The sequence below is a fragment of the Crocuta crocuta genome, unplaced genomic scaffold (genome assembly GCF_008692635.1).
Source record: "Crocuta crocuta isolate KB4526 unplaced genomic scaffold, BGI_CrCroc_1.0 scaffold50, whole genome shotgun sequence".
NCBI classification, from domain to species: domain Eukaryota; kingdom Metazoa; phylum Chordata; class Mammalia; order Carnivora; family Hyaenidae; genus Crocuta; species Crocuta crocuta.
In genome coordinates this window covers 2,452,622-2,470,379 of record NW_027527428.1, presented here as the reverse complement: position 1 = coordinate 2,470,379, position 17,758 = coordinate 2,452,622, and the positions used below count along the sequence as shown (strand labels likewise).

The 17,758-nt window shown below is 47.2% G+C and overlaps 1 protein-coding gene across 1 annotated transcript in view; it reads right to left on the bottom strand.

Annotated features, from left to right (window-relative positions):
* Positions 1 to 698: 698 nt before the first annotated feature.
* The window catches only part of KCTD2 (potassium channel tetramerization domain containing 2), a 17,573-nt gene continuing 513 nt past the window's right edge, over positions 699 to 17,758 (bottom strand). The window contains exons 2-7 of the mRNA XM_077756114.1: positions 17,639 to 17,758; positions 15,728 to 15,836; positions 12,476 to 12,567; positions 6,764 to 6,859; positions 4,612 to 4,737; positions 699 to 3,585 (exon numbers count right to left, since the gene is read on the bottom strand). Of these exons, the coding sequence (XP_077612240.1) occupies positions 3,556 to 3,585; positions 4,612 to 4,737; positions 6,764 to 6,859; positions 12,476 to 12,567; positions 15,728 to 15,836; positions 17,639 to 17,758 (573 nt within the window). The 3' untranslated portion in view covers positions 699 to 3,555. The remainder of the gene's footprint in view (positions 3,586 to 4,611; positions 4,738 to 6,763; positions 6,860 to 12,475; positions 12,568 to 15,727; positions 15,837 to 17,638) is intronic.

Genomic DNA, 17,758 nt, shown 5'->3' with positions numbered 1-17,758 from the left:
CCACTGTGCGGCCCCCCCTCCTCCAAGCCTGTTACATTGTAATAATCCCACCCTCTTCCTTCTGCTCCCCTGTCCCCGGAGCCCTGTGTCCTGCAGTCACTCCATCTGTGACACCTCCGTGCCCCTGGGGGCCTTTTCCTCCTCTTACCACTTGTCAACAGCTGCTGTGGTCTGTCCCCCATTGGACCCTGGCTGGTACAAATACACAGCTTGTTCGCTCCGTGTGTGTGTGTGTGTGTGTGTGTGTGTATCTCCCCGGCTGTAAGCGCCCTATTGGGGGTGGGGAACTAACACCTTTTGAGGGTCCCACGCCTTGCCTGGCGCCTTAAGTGACCAACACCTGGCTTGCTGGTTACTCATTTCACCTCCCTTTTATTCCTCTTTTTCTACCTTGCAGAGAAAATGGGCACCTAGTCACTTACTCTCTTCCAGGAAGACTTTTTCCCCCCTTAAAAATGGTCTCCTACTCTTCCCCTTCTTGGCCCAGCTCCCTGGTGGGCAGACCATCTGTCTCCCCTTCTGTCCCTCACCACTCTCCCAGTACTGAGGAGGAAGGCCCAACACCCCCTCAGGCAGTCTCGGCAGCGGGAGAAAGAGAGATGAGGACTTTCTAAGCAGCTGCGGTGGGGCAGGTGCCGTGAAATTCATCTCCTGAGAACAGTTTGAGAACCATCAGCGGTGACAGGAAACCAAGGAGATTCAGATGTTTGTGTCTTGTCTTTATTGACAAAAAAGGGTCACAGCATTTCAGACTTTATTCAAATACACAAACAGTAACAAATACCCACAAGTGACAGGCATGGTCCCTAACCTCTGCGCCCAAAGGCCATGTCGGAGTTGGCCAACCCTCAGCATCTCTGTCCCTACCCCCCCACACCTTGCTGACACCCCTGAGATCAGTTAAGACTGCAGAAACGAAGTCACTCTAGAGGAGGCTGGGCCACGCCTCGCTGCCAAGGAGAAAGCAGGTTCTGAGAGACAGAAGCGCGCTATCGTGGCATCTCCTAGGAGAGGCCGGGCTGCTTCGTGAGCTGGGCCTGCATTGCCCGCGCCCTCAGGCCTGGGCACGTAACAAAGAAGACGCTCACCACCCAGCAGCACTGGGCTGCTGGAGAGAGCATGGGTCACTGGACATGTGACAGCCCCAAACCGATGGCCATGCCTCCCTCTGAAGTCATCAGCTGGGAGGAGAAGGCTTTCAGTAATTAAAAAAAAAAAATACTGACCTGGTTCATAAAAGGCTGGGGTGAATACTTTTCCAGAAACCTTAAGAACTGAATCGTCCTCAGATTCAGGAGCATTGGAATAAATGTCATTGGGTGGCCTCATGAAAGCCAGCCCTCTAGGGGAGCAGAAATGTCACTTGTGTTGGTTTCTCAGAGCACCGAGCGAGGGGCTCAGCACTCTTTCTACAGGATCCACTGGGGGACTCTGAAAAGACAAATGACTACGTGTTCCTGAGGGGCTTGGCCTCTGCCCTCTGGCCCACCTCGCTTCATCCCTCCGTGCAGGCTCGGGAGCATGGGGAGCGCAGGCTGATGCCCCAGGAAAAGCAGATCTGATTGGGCTCAAGGCCCCAGATGCAGCCACTTTCCCTCCGTAGAGTCAAATGTCACTTTTTGGACTTGGCTAAAGGGCAAGTCTTCTAGGGTCCTCTGTCCTACTCAGGTCAGTCCTACTCAGGTCAGAGAGGCTTTTCCTTGACACGTGCCATCTTGTGCTTTCCGAAAGATGACAGAAAGATGCCTGCGACCTTTTTGAAAGATGACTGCTTCTGCTGCAGGTAGAAGTTCCTCTAACGTTTATAGCTGTAGAAATCGTAGGCATTAGGCCGGAGTACAAGGTGCCAATGTCAACATGCACGTTCACGTTGGTGTGTAGACACACACATATCAGCAGACACCCTTGTACACACTTTTCTATCCCGCTCTACACACAGAGATAAGGTCAGAGTGAGAATCCCGGAGAAGAGTTACACCATCTGCACACGGGCAGGTCACGAGCTCATAAGACATTTGGCACCGTCTGTGAGTCATTTCCAAAAATTACAGCCCCACACCCACCTAGTAAGCATAGAGCTGTGGAGCAGAGAGAACCTCACTGCGAAGGAAACCAGGAGTGACTGGCGTGAGGTGGCTCTTACAGGTGCAGAGGTCCCCAGGGGCACCTTCTCTGGGCCATTTGCCACACTAGGAAAAGTCATTGAGGGAAGAATAAGGATTCTCCAGCCCTTTGCGTTCAGTGACTGCTCACTAAGGCTCAAAAGCTCAGAGAGGAGGCCCAGATACAAGCTCTGTGGTCCCAGCCCGAAGGAGGGCTTTACTCCCCTCCTTGGTCAAACAAGCACTTGATTCTCGAGGACATGGCACTCTGCAGATAGAAGTGGCGGGAAGGGGTTGGGCTCAGAGACGCGGGGAGTCCTCAGACTGCCCAGCAAACACATACACCCCACTGGGGCTGGTGTGGGGCCACGGCCACGGCCACAGCCGCGGGGCAGGTTTGCCAAGGTTAGAAACCAAGGGACGGGGACGGGAACAAATATCGAACGTTCAGTCAAGGCATTTCCAAGAGACAATCACAGAAATAACAACACTTTTGGAAACTACAACAGAACACATTTGGCAACTTTCAAAGAAATAGCTGTCCCCACCCGGGCCATCAGAGGATCCAGAGTCCCTTTATCTTGGGTCCAGTTCAAAAAGTCAGGGAAGGAAGATGGGCCAACGGAGGGTGAGCAAAGGCTGCAGACCAGTTACACCGGCCTCCTGCAGCTCCCATGTGTGTGTGACACAGCGTGGGATGCCGCCTGCCTCGAACCTCCACCTGAGAAAGCAAGCTACCGGACAGTCCGGGCTGCTGAGGGCGGGTGAGGTGGGGATGCACACGGCAGCTGAGTGGCCCTAACCCGGAGCAGCGATCCCCAACCTCCACCTGCAACCAAGGATGCCCTGTCTTCCCCTTCCTCAAAGAGGGTCTGTCCACAGGAACATGGGGGATTCTGCTGACTTGCTCCTTTACCCAAAACCTCAATTCGACAAACTGAAGCTAGAATCCTTGGCATCTGCTGCATCTGTGTGGAGTGCGGGCAGGACGGGGAAGAGTGTTACAAAGTGGCTGCCAACGTCCAACGTGGCACCCAGGCGCACACATGGCACAGCTCACGGACGATCCTCTGTAGCTGCTGCGGCGTCCCCGAAGCACAGGCGTGTACAAGGACCTAGGCCTTCCTCTTCCCTTTCCCCAGGTTCCCCGTTAGGGCTCCCACTGGGAGCCCAGCCCAGCTGCTGTGGTAAGGATTTGTTCTAACACTGGCTAAGAAGACAAAAGCAGGTTTCTGAAAAGGTATTCTGCGGCCGGAAGTTGCGTCTGTCTTCATGTTCCTGGGGTGGGTGGGTGGAGGGGGGTAGGGCAGGGGTTCCTTTGGTTTTGACCAGAACACTTCTCCACTGGGGGGCCAGGCTCAGCTTTGCCTTGCAGGAGCTCGGTTACTGTACAGGAGCAAGAGTTAACTTCACGAGGTGCTCTGCCGGCTCTTGATGGTTAAGAATCTGGAATTTACATCCGAGATCCCCTCTCCTGTAGAATCTGCAAGTGGAAGATGGGGGAGACGGCTGAGGCTTGGGCTGGGGAGCCAAGCAGACTACTTTCAGGCTGAGGAGCCAAACAGACTGCTGAGGGAAAAGGGACTCGCAGCTGCTTTCCAGACCGCTGAGCAGCACAACAATCCTGTTACCGCAGGAAGCTCGGCTGGGCTCAGCCCTGGCCTCCCCTGAGGCACTTCAGCTGGAAGAGCCTCTGGCCAACAGCACTGTGCCCTCTGCGTGCGTGCTGCCGGACCACTCCTCCCACACTAAAGGAAATGGTTCAGACGCACTATGCATTGCTGACTTAGAAGTGTGTGTGAGAGACAGAGAGAGATTCGGGGGGGGGCCACAATACAGGAAAAAGTGGATAACTGTACAATTTTCCAGTAACTTAAGGTGGGGGAAGTCACAAAGGTAACCAAATACCTTTTCTCTTGAGACAGGACAAAAAAAGAGAGAGAATAGTTTCAAAGAATGAACACAAAATATTTTCCAATTTTAAGTTTCAGAATTCTCACTTTGCAATTCGATTTTTCCTTGATTTGATAGTGGGTACGTAAAGCCGACCCTATTTCAGTATCCACTTCCTAACTTAAAACTCTCGGTCCCTGCCCCATAAATCCTGATTTACTTATTTATTTACTTAAATGTTTTATTTATTTTTGAGAGAGAGAAAGAGAGAGAGACAGTGTGAGCAAGGGAGAGTCAGAGAGGGAGATATAGAATCTGGAATAGGCTCCAGGCTCTGAGCTAGCTGTCAGCACAGAGCCCGACGGGGGCTCAAACCCACGAACTGTGAGATCATGATCAGAGCCAAAGTCGGACGCTTAACTGACTGAGCCACCCAGGTGGCCCCATAAATCCTGATTTAAATTCCAACAGTCAATGACTAGAATAAAGGAAAAATGTGAACCTAGCTTTAGAAGAGAAGGAAGAAGCCAGGAGCAACCAACAGCCCAGGCCAAGCCCACCAAGGGGCTGGGAACAAACGAGTCGGAGACAAAATTCTAGTGACACGATTTCTTACCTTTGCCTTTTCGCTTGGCTCTATGACAATGCCATTGGTAGAATTATTGAGTTCTCTGGAGACAACACAGAGGAATTCGGCCTGATCCTCATTTCCATAGTTATAGGAAGATCCGATGCTGATTAGCTGACAAAACAAGAACATGGTGAACAGTCCCCCTACAGTACTGAAGTGCCACACAGATCCAACCCTCCTCCTGACTGAACTTTGGGGTTTTGCTTCTCACAGGATGATGGGCCATCTGGGACTACCAAGGCCCAAGGGATAACTGGATCTGTGATTCACTAGCGCATCCTCGATGAGGCTTCCCCAGAAAGGAAGAGCACGGGTTCTGCCACTGTCCCCCACCCAGGCACTTGAAACAATCCAAAAGGCAGCAGCTAGGATTAACATGATCGTATTTCTTCCAGCAAACACTGAGGTGAAAGAGAAGGTTTGTGTGAATGAAAATGGACACTTGCTTCAGCCAAACACCTACACAGAGCTGGCTCATCTTTGAGCAGAAGTCCTAGACAGGAGACTGGCACTCAAAAGGCTCTGGAAAGCACCGAGTGAATCACTGAAGAGTTACCATAAACCATATGCTGCTGGGACTTTTAACCTTTTCGGCAAACTAAATTCAGGATTTAACTCTAAATAGGAAATAAACATGCACGGAGAAAAGCGGAGCCCAAGGGTAAGGTCCTCCAGGCAATCATGCAGGGCCTCAAGTCAGAAGAACACGACTGACTTGCTCTATGAATGGGCTATGGGTCCCTCTGCCTTCCTGTGCCTGAACTTCCTCATTCGTAGAATAGAGTCAGTGGGAACATGCTTCACCGGCCCCTCGAACATTAACAAGATGAGAAAAAGAAAATAAAAAAATCATTCACTGGTTTTCATCAAGAACACTTAAAAAACATTTTTGTAACATTCTTTGCTTAAGACTTGAGAAAGGGCGCCTGGCTGGCTCAGTCGCTAGAGCATGTGACTCCTGATCTCAGGGTTATGAGCTGGAACTCATGTTGGATGTAGAGATTATTTAAAAAAAAAAAAAATTAAAAAAAAAAAAAAGACTTTTATCAGGGAAAATATTCGTGGAGTGAAAGTATGGCAACATTTTGCCCCCACCTGAGTAAAAACTAGGCTGACATATAAAAGAAGGGGCGCCTGGCGGGGGCTCAGTTGGGAGAGCATGCAACTCTTAATCTCAGAGTCTCAGGGTCGTGAGTTCAAGCCTCACACGAGCTGTGGAACCTACTTAAAAAAAAAAAAAAGGGAAAAGGAAAGAACTAGGCCAACATACACAGGCAGAATTGATTCTGCAGCAGAGGGGTGAGGAATGATTCAGTGTTGGCTCTGAAGATCAAGTACCTGTGTATTTGATCTGTAACACAGTACCGTTCACACGACGAACAGCACTTATTTGAGAAGGTTAAGTTTACGGTGACAGTTCAACTGACACTTAAACTCTACATTAAAAATAGGCACGATCCACATAACATATATCCCTTCTATATATATCCATTCTATTCATGCCAGCCTCCCTGCTGTGCACACGATAGATGAACTGAACAATTCTGCCATCTAATGGAAGAAAACAGTACAATTCTGCCTGCCTGCCTGGCTTTGTTTTGGTAATTCTGCCACCATGCAAAGCTAAAGGAACAGAGAAATCCACAGCCTGATGGGAAATGGCCAAGCCCCACTTCTCATCACGTCTGGCTCCTCTCACACCTGCTCTTGTTTGTGGCAATGAGTTATATATATGTTCGTAACGACAGTTCTTAGCCTGGGGGAAGGAAAGGAAGGGTAGTTTCTGAGTCCTAGTGTTCTTTATGTACTTATTCTAAAATATTTCAAGTGAGCACTTTTGAAAGGAATCCCTCTGAGGGAGAAAAAATACCCCAGAGAGACACTTTCAAGCCTAAACAGGCTGGCTGGTTCTCTTGGGACACAGTCAAAAACTTGGATAAGAAGTTGGGAGACATGATACTATTCTGAACTCTTCCCAACTCATCCTAGACGACGAGCGAATAATCCCCATGTTTCTGAACAGGTGCACGCATGGCCCTATGGACCCCCGGGGTCAGCTGGTTACCGATGGCAGCTATTTGAGGGGCGTTGACTCCTGGGCTGAGATGCTGCGGTGGCTGCCACTTAGGAAACATACCTGTTCGAATTTCCAACCATCAGACATAGTGGAGACCATCTGTGTGAGCTCCTCTTCCTGGCACTGCAGGACTCTGTACACGTGCTTCACGGGGCCCTGCAACATCCAATGGACTTGGGAGAACAATTTCAAGGACAGGACAGTTCGCAGTTGCCCTGGGGAGGCTCATCCAAAGAATGAACACTGAAAAGGAAACTGCTTGGACTTTTCTTCCGGACAGCCATACACTGTCCCCTCTTACAAGCAGTAATGTCATCTTTCTTTTCTTTTTTTTAAGACCTTATTTTATTAAAAAAAAAAAAAATGCTTACTTTTTATTGTGACACTAAGAGAGCAAGTGCATGTGCGTGTGAGCAGGGAAGGGACAGAGAGAGGGGGGAGAGAGAGAATCCCAAGCAAGACCCCATGCTTCCTGTGGAGCCCGATGAGGGCTCGAATTCACGACTATGAGATCATGAGCAATATCATCTTTCAATAAAAACTTATCCAAGAAAGAAAAGAAAAAGGCCCAAGGATATGAAGTAGTGGGTAAAATAATTCTGAAGTTCAGAAAAATGAATTATGTGGTTAGATTTCATCTACTTCCCAGAGTAGAAAATAGAGGAAAATTGCTTTGGACAGGAAAGCCCCATTTTCTTTTTAAGTTGTTCCTATTGGAGATACATGCTGAAAATGTAGACCATACTTTGGTTTCTTCAGAGTAATACCTTATTATGCCTAATATATTAAATAGGAACCCCGCAACATACCAACGTCCAAACTATTTTCACATTCTGCTGATGGTACCTGAGTGTTTCAGTGTTAAATGGTAACACTGCTGTTACGAAAGTGTGTAACAGAAAATAAGTATTTGGTCTTTGTTCCTGGTTCCTAGCACAGAGCTCCTAAAACCCTTGGAATTTCCTGAGTGATAAAAGTGTCTTTTTTTTTGTGCCAATGACTGGTCCCCAGAAAGACCGAACAAGCACCCTTAGAGGGTTAGAACTTTCAGTCCTACCCACTGACCTCAGCAGAGACTGAATTCAATCACCAGTAGCCAATGACTTAACTGAATCAGTCAGGCCTACTTAATGAAACATCCTTAAATTCCCAACAGTGGGGTTCGGGGAGCTTCCGAGTTGGCAAATGCCTCCATGTGCTGGGCAAGTACATCCCAACTGCACGCACAGACACTCCTGTGCTCAGGACCCCACCTACGTCTCTCTTCACTTGGCTGTTCCTTAGTCTGTGAGAGATCAACTCTAATAATAAGTTTAGCATTTTCCTGAGTTCTAGGAGTTATTCTAGGAAATTACTGAACCCAAAGGGAGATGTCATGGGAACCCTTGAATTTGTAGCTGAACTGGACAGAAGTACAGCTACCCTACGAACCTGGGACTTGGCGCTGGTGTCTGAAGGAAGGGCAGTCTCGTGGGACTGAGCCCTGAAACCTGTGGAAATAGTTACTACTTATTAGTTAGTGTCAGGACAGGATTAAACTGCTGGACACCCAGTTGGTGTCAGAGATTCAGACAGAAGTCATTTGCTAGTTGACTCAACTTTCTAGAACAGAAGAGAAAGGCGGCATGTCCTAAAGTTGCAGCACTAAGGCTCCTACACTCCAACCACCGGAGGACTCCCACACTTATGACTTGGCCCTTGACGAATGAGAAGCCAGAGTCAGGTGATGGCCAGGGCTGCCGCAGAGAAGCATGCTCACCAGATGGAGGCTCCTGTTCATTGGAGGACAATTAGAGGCCCACAGGGAGACTCAGTGCTTAGCAGTCTTGGACTACTCGGCGTTGGGTCCAATAAATAGCTGCACATCCATTGCCCATCTTGGAGGCCAGGAGGCATTGGTTAGAGAACAATGACGCTCCATCAGGGAGAGAGGGATCGGTTAGATTCACAGGACTTTAAGAAAATGTGGACTGTTTCCTTAAGAATACTGAAAACTTAGCTTTAGTACTTTTGCAAAAGGATGAATGGGCTTCAGTTATCTGGAAAATTAGTTTTGGAAGAATCACTACTAGGGAAATAGTGGCTCAACAATCGCAGCTGTGGATCACGGAGCGCTATGAGTCCAGAGTGGCTTCCATGGGACACTGGTGTCAGCAAGGCGTTTCGCCTGAGCGAGGCGGCGCTGTTGGGTTGGAGGCAGTTGGGCTGACCTGCCGACTACACTGTGACTACATTGCGCTCTTTCTTCCAAGCTCTCCCCTTCTGAACCAAATGCAACTATTGTTACACAACGTACGAAGAAAAACATTCCCTCCTCATAAAATATAGGGCAAATCTCAGGAAGATTTCAGTTGGCGCTAACCACACATTTTGGAAACCAAGTGTTTTCTGTTAGAAAACTCAGTGCATCATGAAAGATCTACGATACCAGTCATAACTGTCAAAGTCCCAGGTATTTAAGATGCATGTGTTACCTCTTTTTAATTTTTCTCTTCCAAAGTAAACCATGGATGTTCTCAAATGCACCAAGGTCAATCACCTAACATAAATTATTATCAAAGACAGTCAAGTAGTAGAATGGTAGCAGCTGTTAAGAGATATGAAGCATCACCAGAAGAAGGTGGGGTGGGACACCCACATCTTGGGCTTTGCCTGAATGTCTACCATGTGTGTCTCCTTAAAACACAGACAAGTTGGGCTGCCTGGCTGGCTCTGTCAAGAGGAGCGTGCTGCGGCTCTTGATCTCAGGTTCACGAGTTTGAGCCCCACGGTGGGTACAGAGATTACTTAAAACTAAAATCTTAAAAAAAAAAAAAAAAAAAGTTAAAGGAGATAATGTGTCTGAAGAGACAGCTACAAAAACACACACATGGCCAACTGGGCCTCAGAGCCATGTGTGACACAGGCAAAAGAGGGTGTCTTTGCATAACCTCAAATCTGCTGCTCAGAGTTTCACTCAATAAAAAGGACAGATGGAAAGATCAATTAACATCAAAAAGGCCTTTACATCCCTAGAACAAAAAAGCTTCCAACTGGGTCTATATCCACAAGCCTTCAGAACCTAGAGGACTAATTAACTTCATCCCTGTCATCAAACAGAAATCTTACAATGCTCTCAAGGAATCAGCTAATGGCAAGGAGCTCAGAACGTTCAGGGTTGAATGGCTTCAAGTTACATAATTCATGGCACCATCAAAATTTTACAGTAAGCAATCAAAAGCTTTTTTTGGAATGTGGAAAATAAAGGATAAAGCTAGATTTTCAGAATGCCCAGCTATTAAATACCCACAATAGTGAAAGATGCCATGTAAGTTTAATATGAAATGGTGAAAAGACTGGCATCACTAGATCATATTTCATACAGCAAATGGCAAACCAACTATAAATTCACTTTTGAACATTAGAAAGATGTCTTTCAGGGGCGCCTGGGTGGCTCAGTTGGTTAAGGGTCTGACTTCAGCTCAGGTCATGATCTCATGGTTCGCAGGTTCAAGCCCTACATAGGGCTCTCTGCTGTAAGAAGCCTGCTTCGGATCCTCTATTTCACCACCACCCCCATTCCCAGCCCCTCCCCTGCTTGTGCTCTCTCTCTCAAAAATAAACATTTAAAAATAAAAATAGGAGGGGTGCCTGGGTGGCTTAGTCGGTTAAGCGTCCGACTTTCGCTTAGGTCATGATCTCGCAGTTCGTGGTTTCGAGCCCCGCGTCGGGCTCTGTGCTGACTGCCAGCTCAGAGACTGGAGCCTGTTTCAGAGTCTGTGACTCCCTCTCTCTCTGACCCTCCCCTGCTCACGCTGTCTCTCTTTCTCTCTCTCCTAGAAATAAATAAAAAAAATAAAAAAATAAAAAATAAAAAATAAAAATAAAAATAGGAGCACCTGGGTGGCTCAGTCAGTTAAGCGGCCAACTTCGGCTCAGGTCATGATCTCGCAGTCTGTGGGTTCAAGCCCCACGTTGGGCTCTGTGCTGACAGCTCAGAGCCTAGAGCCTATTTTAGATTTTGTGTGTGTCTCTCTCTCTGCCCCTCCCCAGCTCCTGCTTTGTCTCAAAAATAAAGAAACGTTAAAAAAAATTTTTTAAAGTAAAAATAAGAGACACCAGAGGAGGGCACTTGTGGGGATGAGTACTGGGTGTTATATGGAAACCAACTTGACAATAAACTATTTGTAAAAAAAAACAAAAAAAGAAAGAAAAAAAAAAAGGACACCAATCAGCCAGCAGCCAGCAGGAAGAAAACTAAGGAAGCCCTTCTTCCCACCTTTGCAAATTACTATAGATTAAGTGAATGAGAGATCATTTTTCAAAAAAAACAAAAACAAAAAAAACAGGTGTCAGTTATTCAACCAGATAATTCCATTTGGAGTTAGAAAACTTGGATATGTGAACTCCAACACAGAAAGAGCAATGAACTATTTTCTATTTTTTTGAGTTTTGAAAACAAAACATATTACCGTCTTCTTAATCATAGGAAAATTCTACATTGCAATAGACTGGGTCTCAGGAGAGCAGCTACCCCCAGTACCTGATGGGGTGACAGGCAAGTCCTGCTACAAGACAGATGGTCACAGTGGAGACCAACCATGCCCTCCGTCCCTGCGGTGGTGCCATCTTAAAATAGAACCTAAATACAGGAAAGGGAGCATCTGTTTTCCCTGCTGGGCTTCAAGCTTCTAGAAGGCATAGACCCTCTCCCAGGAGGCAGAGAATCTCAAGGGTCTAAAAGATGCCACCGTGGTCACTTAAGACATGTGATGGGTGACGTGATGTGAAATAAGCTACCTGTACCTTCCCAGAACTAGGTGGTAAACTGTGTGTTTCTTCTTGCTACTGTATCTACTGTGTTCATAGAAAAACCCAGACCTCATAATAAACAGAGAAGCTTATTTCCTCAGAAGCATGATTCACAAGCAGCTCCTTAAAGTCTAGGCCACGAGACTGGTCTCACGTGGCCATCAGGAGCCAAATGCGACATGGTCATGCTTTAAAAGCCTGGTCCTAATAAAGAGTTAAAGAGTGGCCAACAGGTGGAAGTAAGAGCTTGCTGGGGCTTGACGTGGAGGGAGACACATGCTCTGTGAGAACAGGTTCTGGACCTTAAGTGCAGTGGGCCCCTTCTGCCGCCCCCTGGTAAGCCGCCGCCGCAACCTCCCCACTCTCCTAAAGGGATACGGGGGCTGTTTCGTTTTGTAATTTCTTCTTCTGTTTCCTTGTTCTGAACAAGTCTGGTGGCGTATGTGCTGTCTGCCTGGTGGAAGGCCCATGTTCCAAACAGACTCCAGCTTTGAGGGGAGAGGTAGCCCTTGCCAGGCAGCATCCTTTTCAAATCCCCCACCCAGACATGGGGACAAACAGAGCCACTGAGACCTTTTCCCCTTAAGAGTTCAAAACTGGGGTGTCGGGGTGGCTCAGTCGGTTAAGTGTGCGACTTTGGCTTAGGTCATGATCTTGCAGTTTGTGAGTTCAAGCCCTGTGTTGGGTTCTGTGCTGACAGCTTGGAGCCTGGAGCCTGCCTTGGATTCTGTGTCTTCCTCTCTCTCTGCCCCTCTGCCTCTTGTAGTCTGTCTCTGTTTCTATCTTTCTCTAAAAAATAAATAAACAATTTAAAAAAAAAAAAAAAGTTCAAAACCTGTGGGGCGCCTGTCTGCTTCAGCTGTGGAACACGCGACTCCCGATCTCAAGGTTGTGAGTTCAAGACCCACGCTGGGTATAAAGATTATTTAAAAAATAAAATCTTAAACAAAAAAACAAAACAAAGAGTTCAAAACCTGTTACCTGAGAAGTTCTGTTCTCATTGTCCCGTATCCGTTCCTTAACCAGCCGCACAAGAGATGCAATGTTGTAAAACTCCGCTTCTTCCAAAACACCTAGGACAAGAACCAGTTCGTACGTAGTTGGAGATGTATTACATTCCCCAGAAAATAATGAGAAGAGGCTAAAGTTTACATGCTTGCTAAGAGCTGCACTTTTTTTTTTTTGAGAGAGAGAGAGAGAGAGGGAAAGAGAGAGCGCGCGTGAGCATGCTCAGGGGGAGGGAGAGGAAGAGAATTTTTTTTAAGTTTATTTATTTTGAGAGCAAGAGTGAGCATGCTCGAGGGCAGAGAGAAGGAAGAGAGAAAATCCCAGGCAGGTTCTGCACTACCAGCGTGGACCCGGACACAGAGGGGCCAGAACTCATAAGACATGAGATCATGACCTGAGCCAAAATCAAGAGTTGGGGTGCCTGAGTGGCTCAGTCGATAAAGCATCTGACTTTAGCTCAGGTCATGATCTCACAGTTCATGAGTTTAAACCCCCCAGGGCTCCTGTGCTGACAGCTCAGAGCCTGGAGCCTGCTTCAGATTCTGTGTCTCCTTTCTCTGCCCCTTCTTCACTCACACTCTCTCTCTCAAAAATAAATAAACATTAAAGAAAAAAAAAAAAGTCAGATGCCTAACAGACTGAGCCACCCAGGCACCCCTTGAAACTTTTTTTTAGAAATTTTTTTTACGTTTATTTATTTTGAGAGGGAGAGGACAAGGGAGCAGGGGAGAGGCAGAGAGAGGAAACAATCCTAAGCATGCTCTGCACTGTCAGCGAAGAGCCTGATGTGGAGCTCAAACACACAAACTGCGAGATCATGATTGGTGTCAAAGTCAAGAGTGGGACACTCAACTGAATGAGCCACCCAGGTGCCCCTTTTTTTGAATTCGAGAGAGAGAGAGAGAGAGCAAGTGGGGGGAGAGGGGCATAGAGAGAGAGTGAAAGAGAATCTGAAGCAGGCTCCCCACTCAGCTCAGAGCCTGACACAGAGTTTGATCTCACAGTCTTGAGATCATGACCTGAGCCAAAATCAAGCAAGAGTCTAACACTCACCTGACTGAGACACCCAGGTGCCCCTGAACTGTACTTTTCAAATGGAAGTCTAGTCTCTCTCCTTCAGCCTAGGAAACATTTCGTCGCTGTATAGGGTGTACCCACTCCCTTCTCCTCAAAGTGAGTGAGTCAAGTTCTGGGTCTGCTCTGTTCACTCTGTTTCATCCCTGCGGTTTCCCATTTGGCATCGCCTCTGACTCTCCTTGCACCTGCCCATTAGCTGCAGGGCACCTTTCCCATATGTCACTTAGTTCCTGGAACTTGTCACATTGGAGAACTCCCGAGCTTGTAATGCTTACCTAGTTGGTCCTAAAAATTACTGGGGGTGGGTGTGTATATCTAAATTTATATGGACCAAATTTTAATAGGGTGCTTATTATTTGAACAAGATAAAAAGCAATCACTGAGAGAATGCTGTGCTAAGTAAAATCAAAGGCCATGGACAGGACAACCAAGGGGATGTGTGATTCCGTATCAGGAAAAAAAAGCTTGCTATAAAGGATGTTCCTAGAACTGATAAAATTGGAATATAAGCTGTAGATAAAAGTATTTATCAATATTAAATTCCCTGATCTTGATAACTATACCGTACTTACATAAGGGAATATCCTTGTTCTTGGGAAATACACTGAAGTATTAAGGGGTGAATCTGTAATCTAGTCTCAAATAATTCAGAAATAAAAACTATGATGGGGGGGAAGGAGAAGTGCAAGACGGGGGACAGAGATAGAACAGAGGATAACACGGATGACAAAAAATGGTGGTGAAGCTGAGAGTTTCCTATGCTATTCTCTCCCTTTTCTCTGAATTTGAAAATATTAAAGGGGTGCCTGGGTGGCTTAGTCGGTTGAGCGTCCGACTTTCGCTTGGGTCATGATCTCGCGGTTGGTGGGTTCGAGCCCCGCATCGGGCTCTGTGCTGACTGCCAGCTCAGAGCCTGGAGCCTGTTTCAGTCTGTGACTCCCTCTCTCTCTGACCCTCCCCTGCTCACGCTGTCTCTCTCTCTCTCTCCTAGAAATAAATAAAACATTTAAAAAAAAAAAGAAAATATTAAAAAAAATTTTTTTTAAAGGACTTCAGAAAAGATGCTTAAGATTCCTTTTTTCCAGAAACAAGATTATCAATGAGGTGGTAACTGCAGAGGCTAGATGGGTACATGACATTTATTGTACTATTCCCATTATTTTCGAATGCACCTGAGACGTTGAAAAAAGAAAGCATGTGCACAAGGACTCTTTTTACTGACTGAAACAGATACGCTTTGCAGCCACTTCGTTAACTAGCACGGCCATTACAGCTTTCTTACTCAGAACTAAAGCTTTCAGGTCAGGGTGCCCTGGATTTAGGGAGAGGCCCCAATCTTCAACGGAACGCCTTTGGCGAGACCACACCAAGCCTTTTGGAAAGATGTCTAGACCTGCTTACAGTCCGAATGTCCTACCAACCAAAGATGAGGATACAGCTGACAATGGGCTGGGGAATGAATTAGGTCAGCTGCAAAAATTTACAAGGAAGCATGAGACCAGTCTTACAAGAAATGAGGCCAAGCCTTTATTATTTTTTACAGCTGCAAGTTCAAACTAAAAGTGAAAATATAAATAATTAATGTCAGAGATGTGGTGCTTCAGGGTATGGACATTTCACTGCCAGCAAGCACATAAGCGAAAGTAAAGAGGGATCCAGACAATTCTGCAGGTTTGAAAAATGCTCCTGAAGCGATCTGCAAAGCTGACTTACCTATCTTCCTTCTCATTAAGGAGGCTGTGAGCCCAGTGGGGATCCCTTAAATAAGACCTCCTCAGATAAGAGGAGATAACTAGAGACTCTCTGCTCATTTATTTCCTTCCTTCCTTCCTTCCTTCCTTTCTTTTTTAATGTTTATTTTTGAGAGATGGAGGGAGACACAGAATCTAAGGCAGGCTCCAGGCTCCGAGCTGTCAGCACAGAGCCCAACATGGGACTCAAGTCCGCCAACCATGAGATCATGACCTGAGCCGAAGTTGGACGCTCAACTGACTGAGCCCCCCAGGCGCCCCCCTGCTCACTTTCATAAACCTTTACTACACCTGCACGTGACCTTGATGAACATCTCAAACAAAATTCCAATCTGTGAGACAGCTTTCAAGATATGGACTGCGTTTTGAAAATGTCCAGTTCAAACGCTGTTCTTACCTTCTTCAGCCAACTCCTTCGTAATGATGAGTTTCCCATGGCGGAGGTAGTTTAGGATAGGACCGAAGTAGGTGGGGTCCCTGTCAATCAGATATGCTCCTGTCTCATCCTGCCAACCAAACACAAAGATACCACTTTGGAGCTTTCGGACTAAATCGGGGCAGGGTTCCAGGCTCTCTGTCACCACTCAATAGCAAGAGGACAAGTTTTGCTAGACATTGCTTATCAGAAACTACTGGCAAGAAGGCCAGCTTATGTTTCTTGTACTCAGATCATTTCAGGTGCGGTGTTACAGACAGATGTACAGTCATCATGCAGGCATTTACTTGAACTTCCAAAATCTTTTTTTTATATATATATTTATTTTGAGATGGAGAGAGAGGGCGAATGGAAGAGGGGCAGAGAGAGGGAGACAGAGAATTCCAAGCAGGCTCCGCAGCTGCCAGGGCTGGAACCCATGAACCATGAGATCATGACCTGAGAGCTGAAACCAAGAGTCAGATGTTTAATTGAATGAACCACCCAGGTGCCCCTGAACTTCCAAAATCTTTACTTGGACACAATAACCACCAATCTTTTCTGAGATATCTGTTATCAAGAAAGGGGAAGAAAATGCTGTATTTTAATTACTTAAATCTTTGCTTGAGATGGACATTTTGACTTCTCTCTACTGCCCCCAAATCACATTCCTAATTCTAAGAAAACCTCTGTATAGTTGGCAATGCTCCTGAGCTCAAGGCCAACATCAGTGGGAGTCTGCATTGCCAGCTGTAACTCACACACCCCAGTTCTGTGCCCAGAGGAAGCTTGGCACTGCCAGGACTTGGCTCTGAGCAGCTTTAATCCTACTCATCTTTACAGTAAAAGGAACAAGAAGAAACTGGCTTCTGCAACAAGAAAGATTTAGGGTAGATAAAAATAATTCCTTTATAAGCAAAGGTTTTGTAATTTCTTTAAAGTTCGGGCGGGACAGGTTTCCAGAAGTCAGATTTATTAGAGGAGAGGCAGTTGGTGAATAAAAAAACAAAACAAAAAAACACACCAAAAAAACCAGCGAATCTTTACCCAACCCCAACTCTATTTCAATGTAACTGGCTGAGTGCTATATAGGATATACGGTGGTATAAGCCATGGTCAATGCCTTTAAGCTGGCAACTGAAAGATGAATGTGTAAAGTTAATAAGTAAACGACACTTCAAACTGGAAAAGGGTGGGAAGTGTCTCGTCACCTCTCAACTTTCTGTTAGCAGCCATGCATCTTGTCCAACAGCACCCTCAGTTTTCATTTTCCGATGGTCTTAACCAGTCAGCTTAGGTTTACACTGGCAACTGGCAATCTGTTTCCAAGGAATGTATCTGAGCTCTAATATAGTCTTAAAACAGTGACTGTCACCAGATAAGAGCTCAGGGCCGAGGACCACAGGAAAGAAGTGTGGTATCACGAGAAACACTTCCTGCAGCTGTCAGACCCAGGCTTTCACCCAACTTGGCAGAGGGGTCCGAGGAAGTCTGAGAAAGCTAGAAAGATGCCTTGGCTCACCCTGACCCAGTTCTAGACGCATCTGGCACAGGCAGTGAGGGGCTGACGAGGAGCCAGGGGAAAACTCATGTAGATCGGAGGGGCGGGTATTAGAGGTGTACGGAGAAGGGGTGTGGAGTGGGTTCTCGTGGGTGCGGGTGGGCACCGCGTGGGGACCGAGTTGCTGCGAGTGAAGGGCGGGGTCAGAGACACAGCCGGGGTGCGACTGAAGATGGGGAAGAATGACGCCCAGGGCCAGCCTGGCGGGGGAGGGACGGCAAGGGGGTCCGGGCCCGAAAAGCCCGTGAGGAGAGTGTCGCAGGAATCTGGGGACGAGCTAGGAGGAACGAGGGGGTCCGAAGAGCGGGGGCGCGCCCGAGGGCGGGGCGCACCTTGTCCGAGTCCAGCTCCGGGTCCTCCTGGCAGCAGAGGCGACAGAGGAAAGACTTGGGCTCCCGGCCTAGGGTCTGTCTGGTGGTCACGAAGTAGGTGCCGCCCACGTTCAGCCGGAC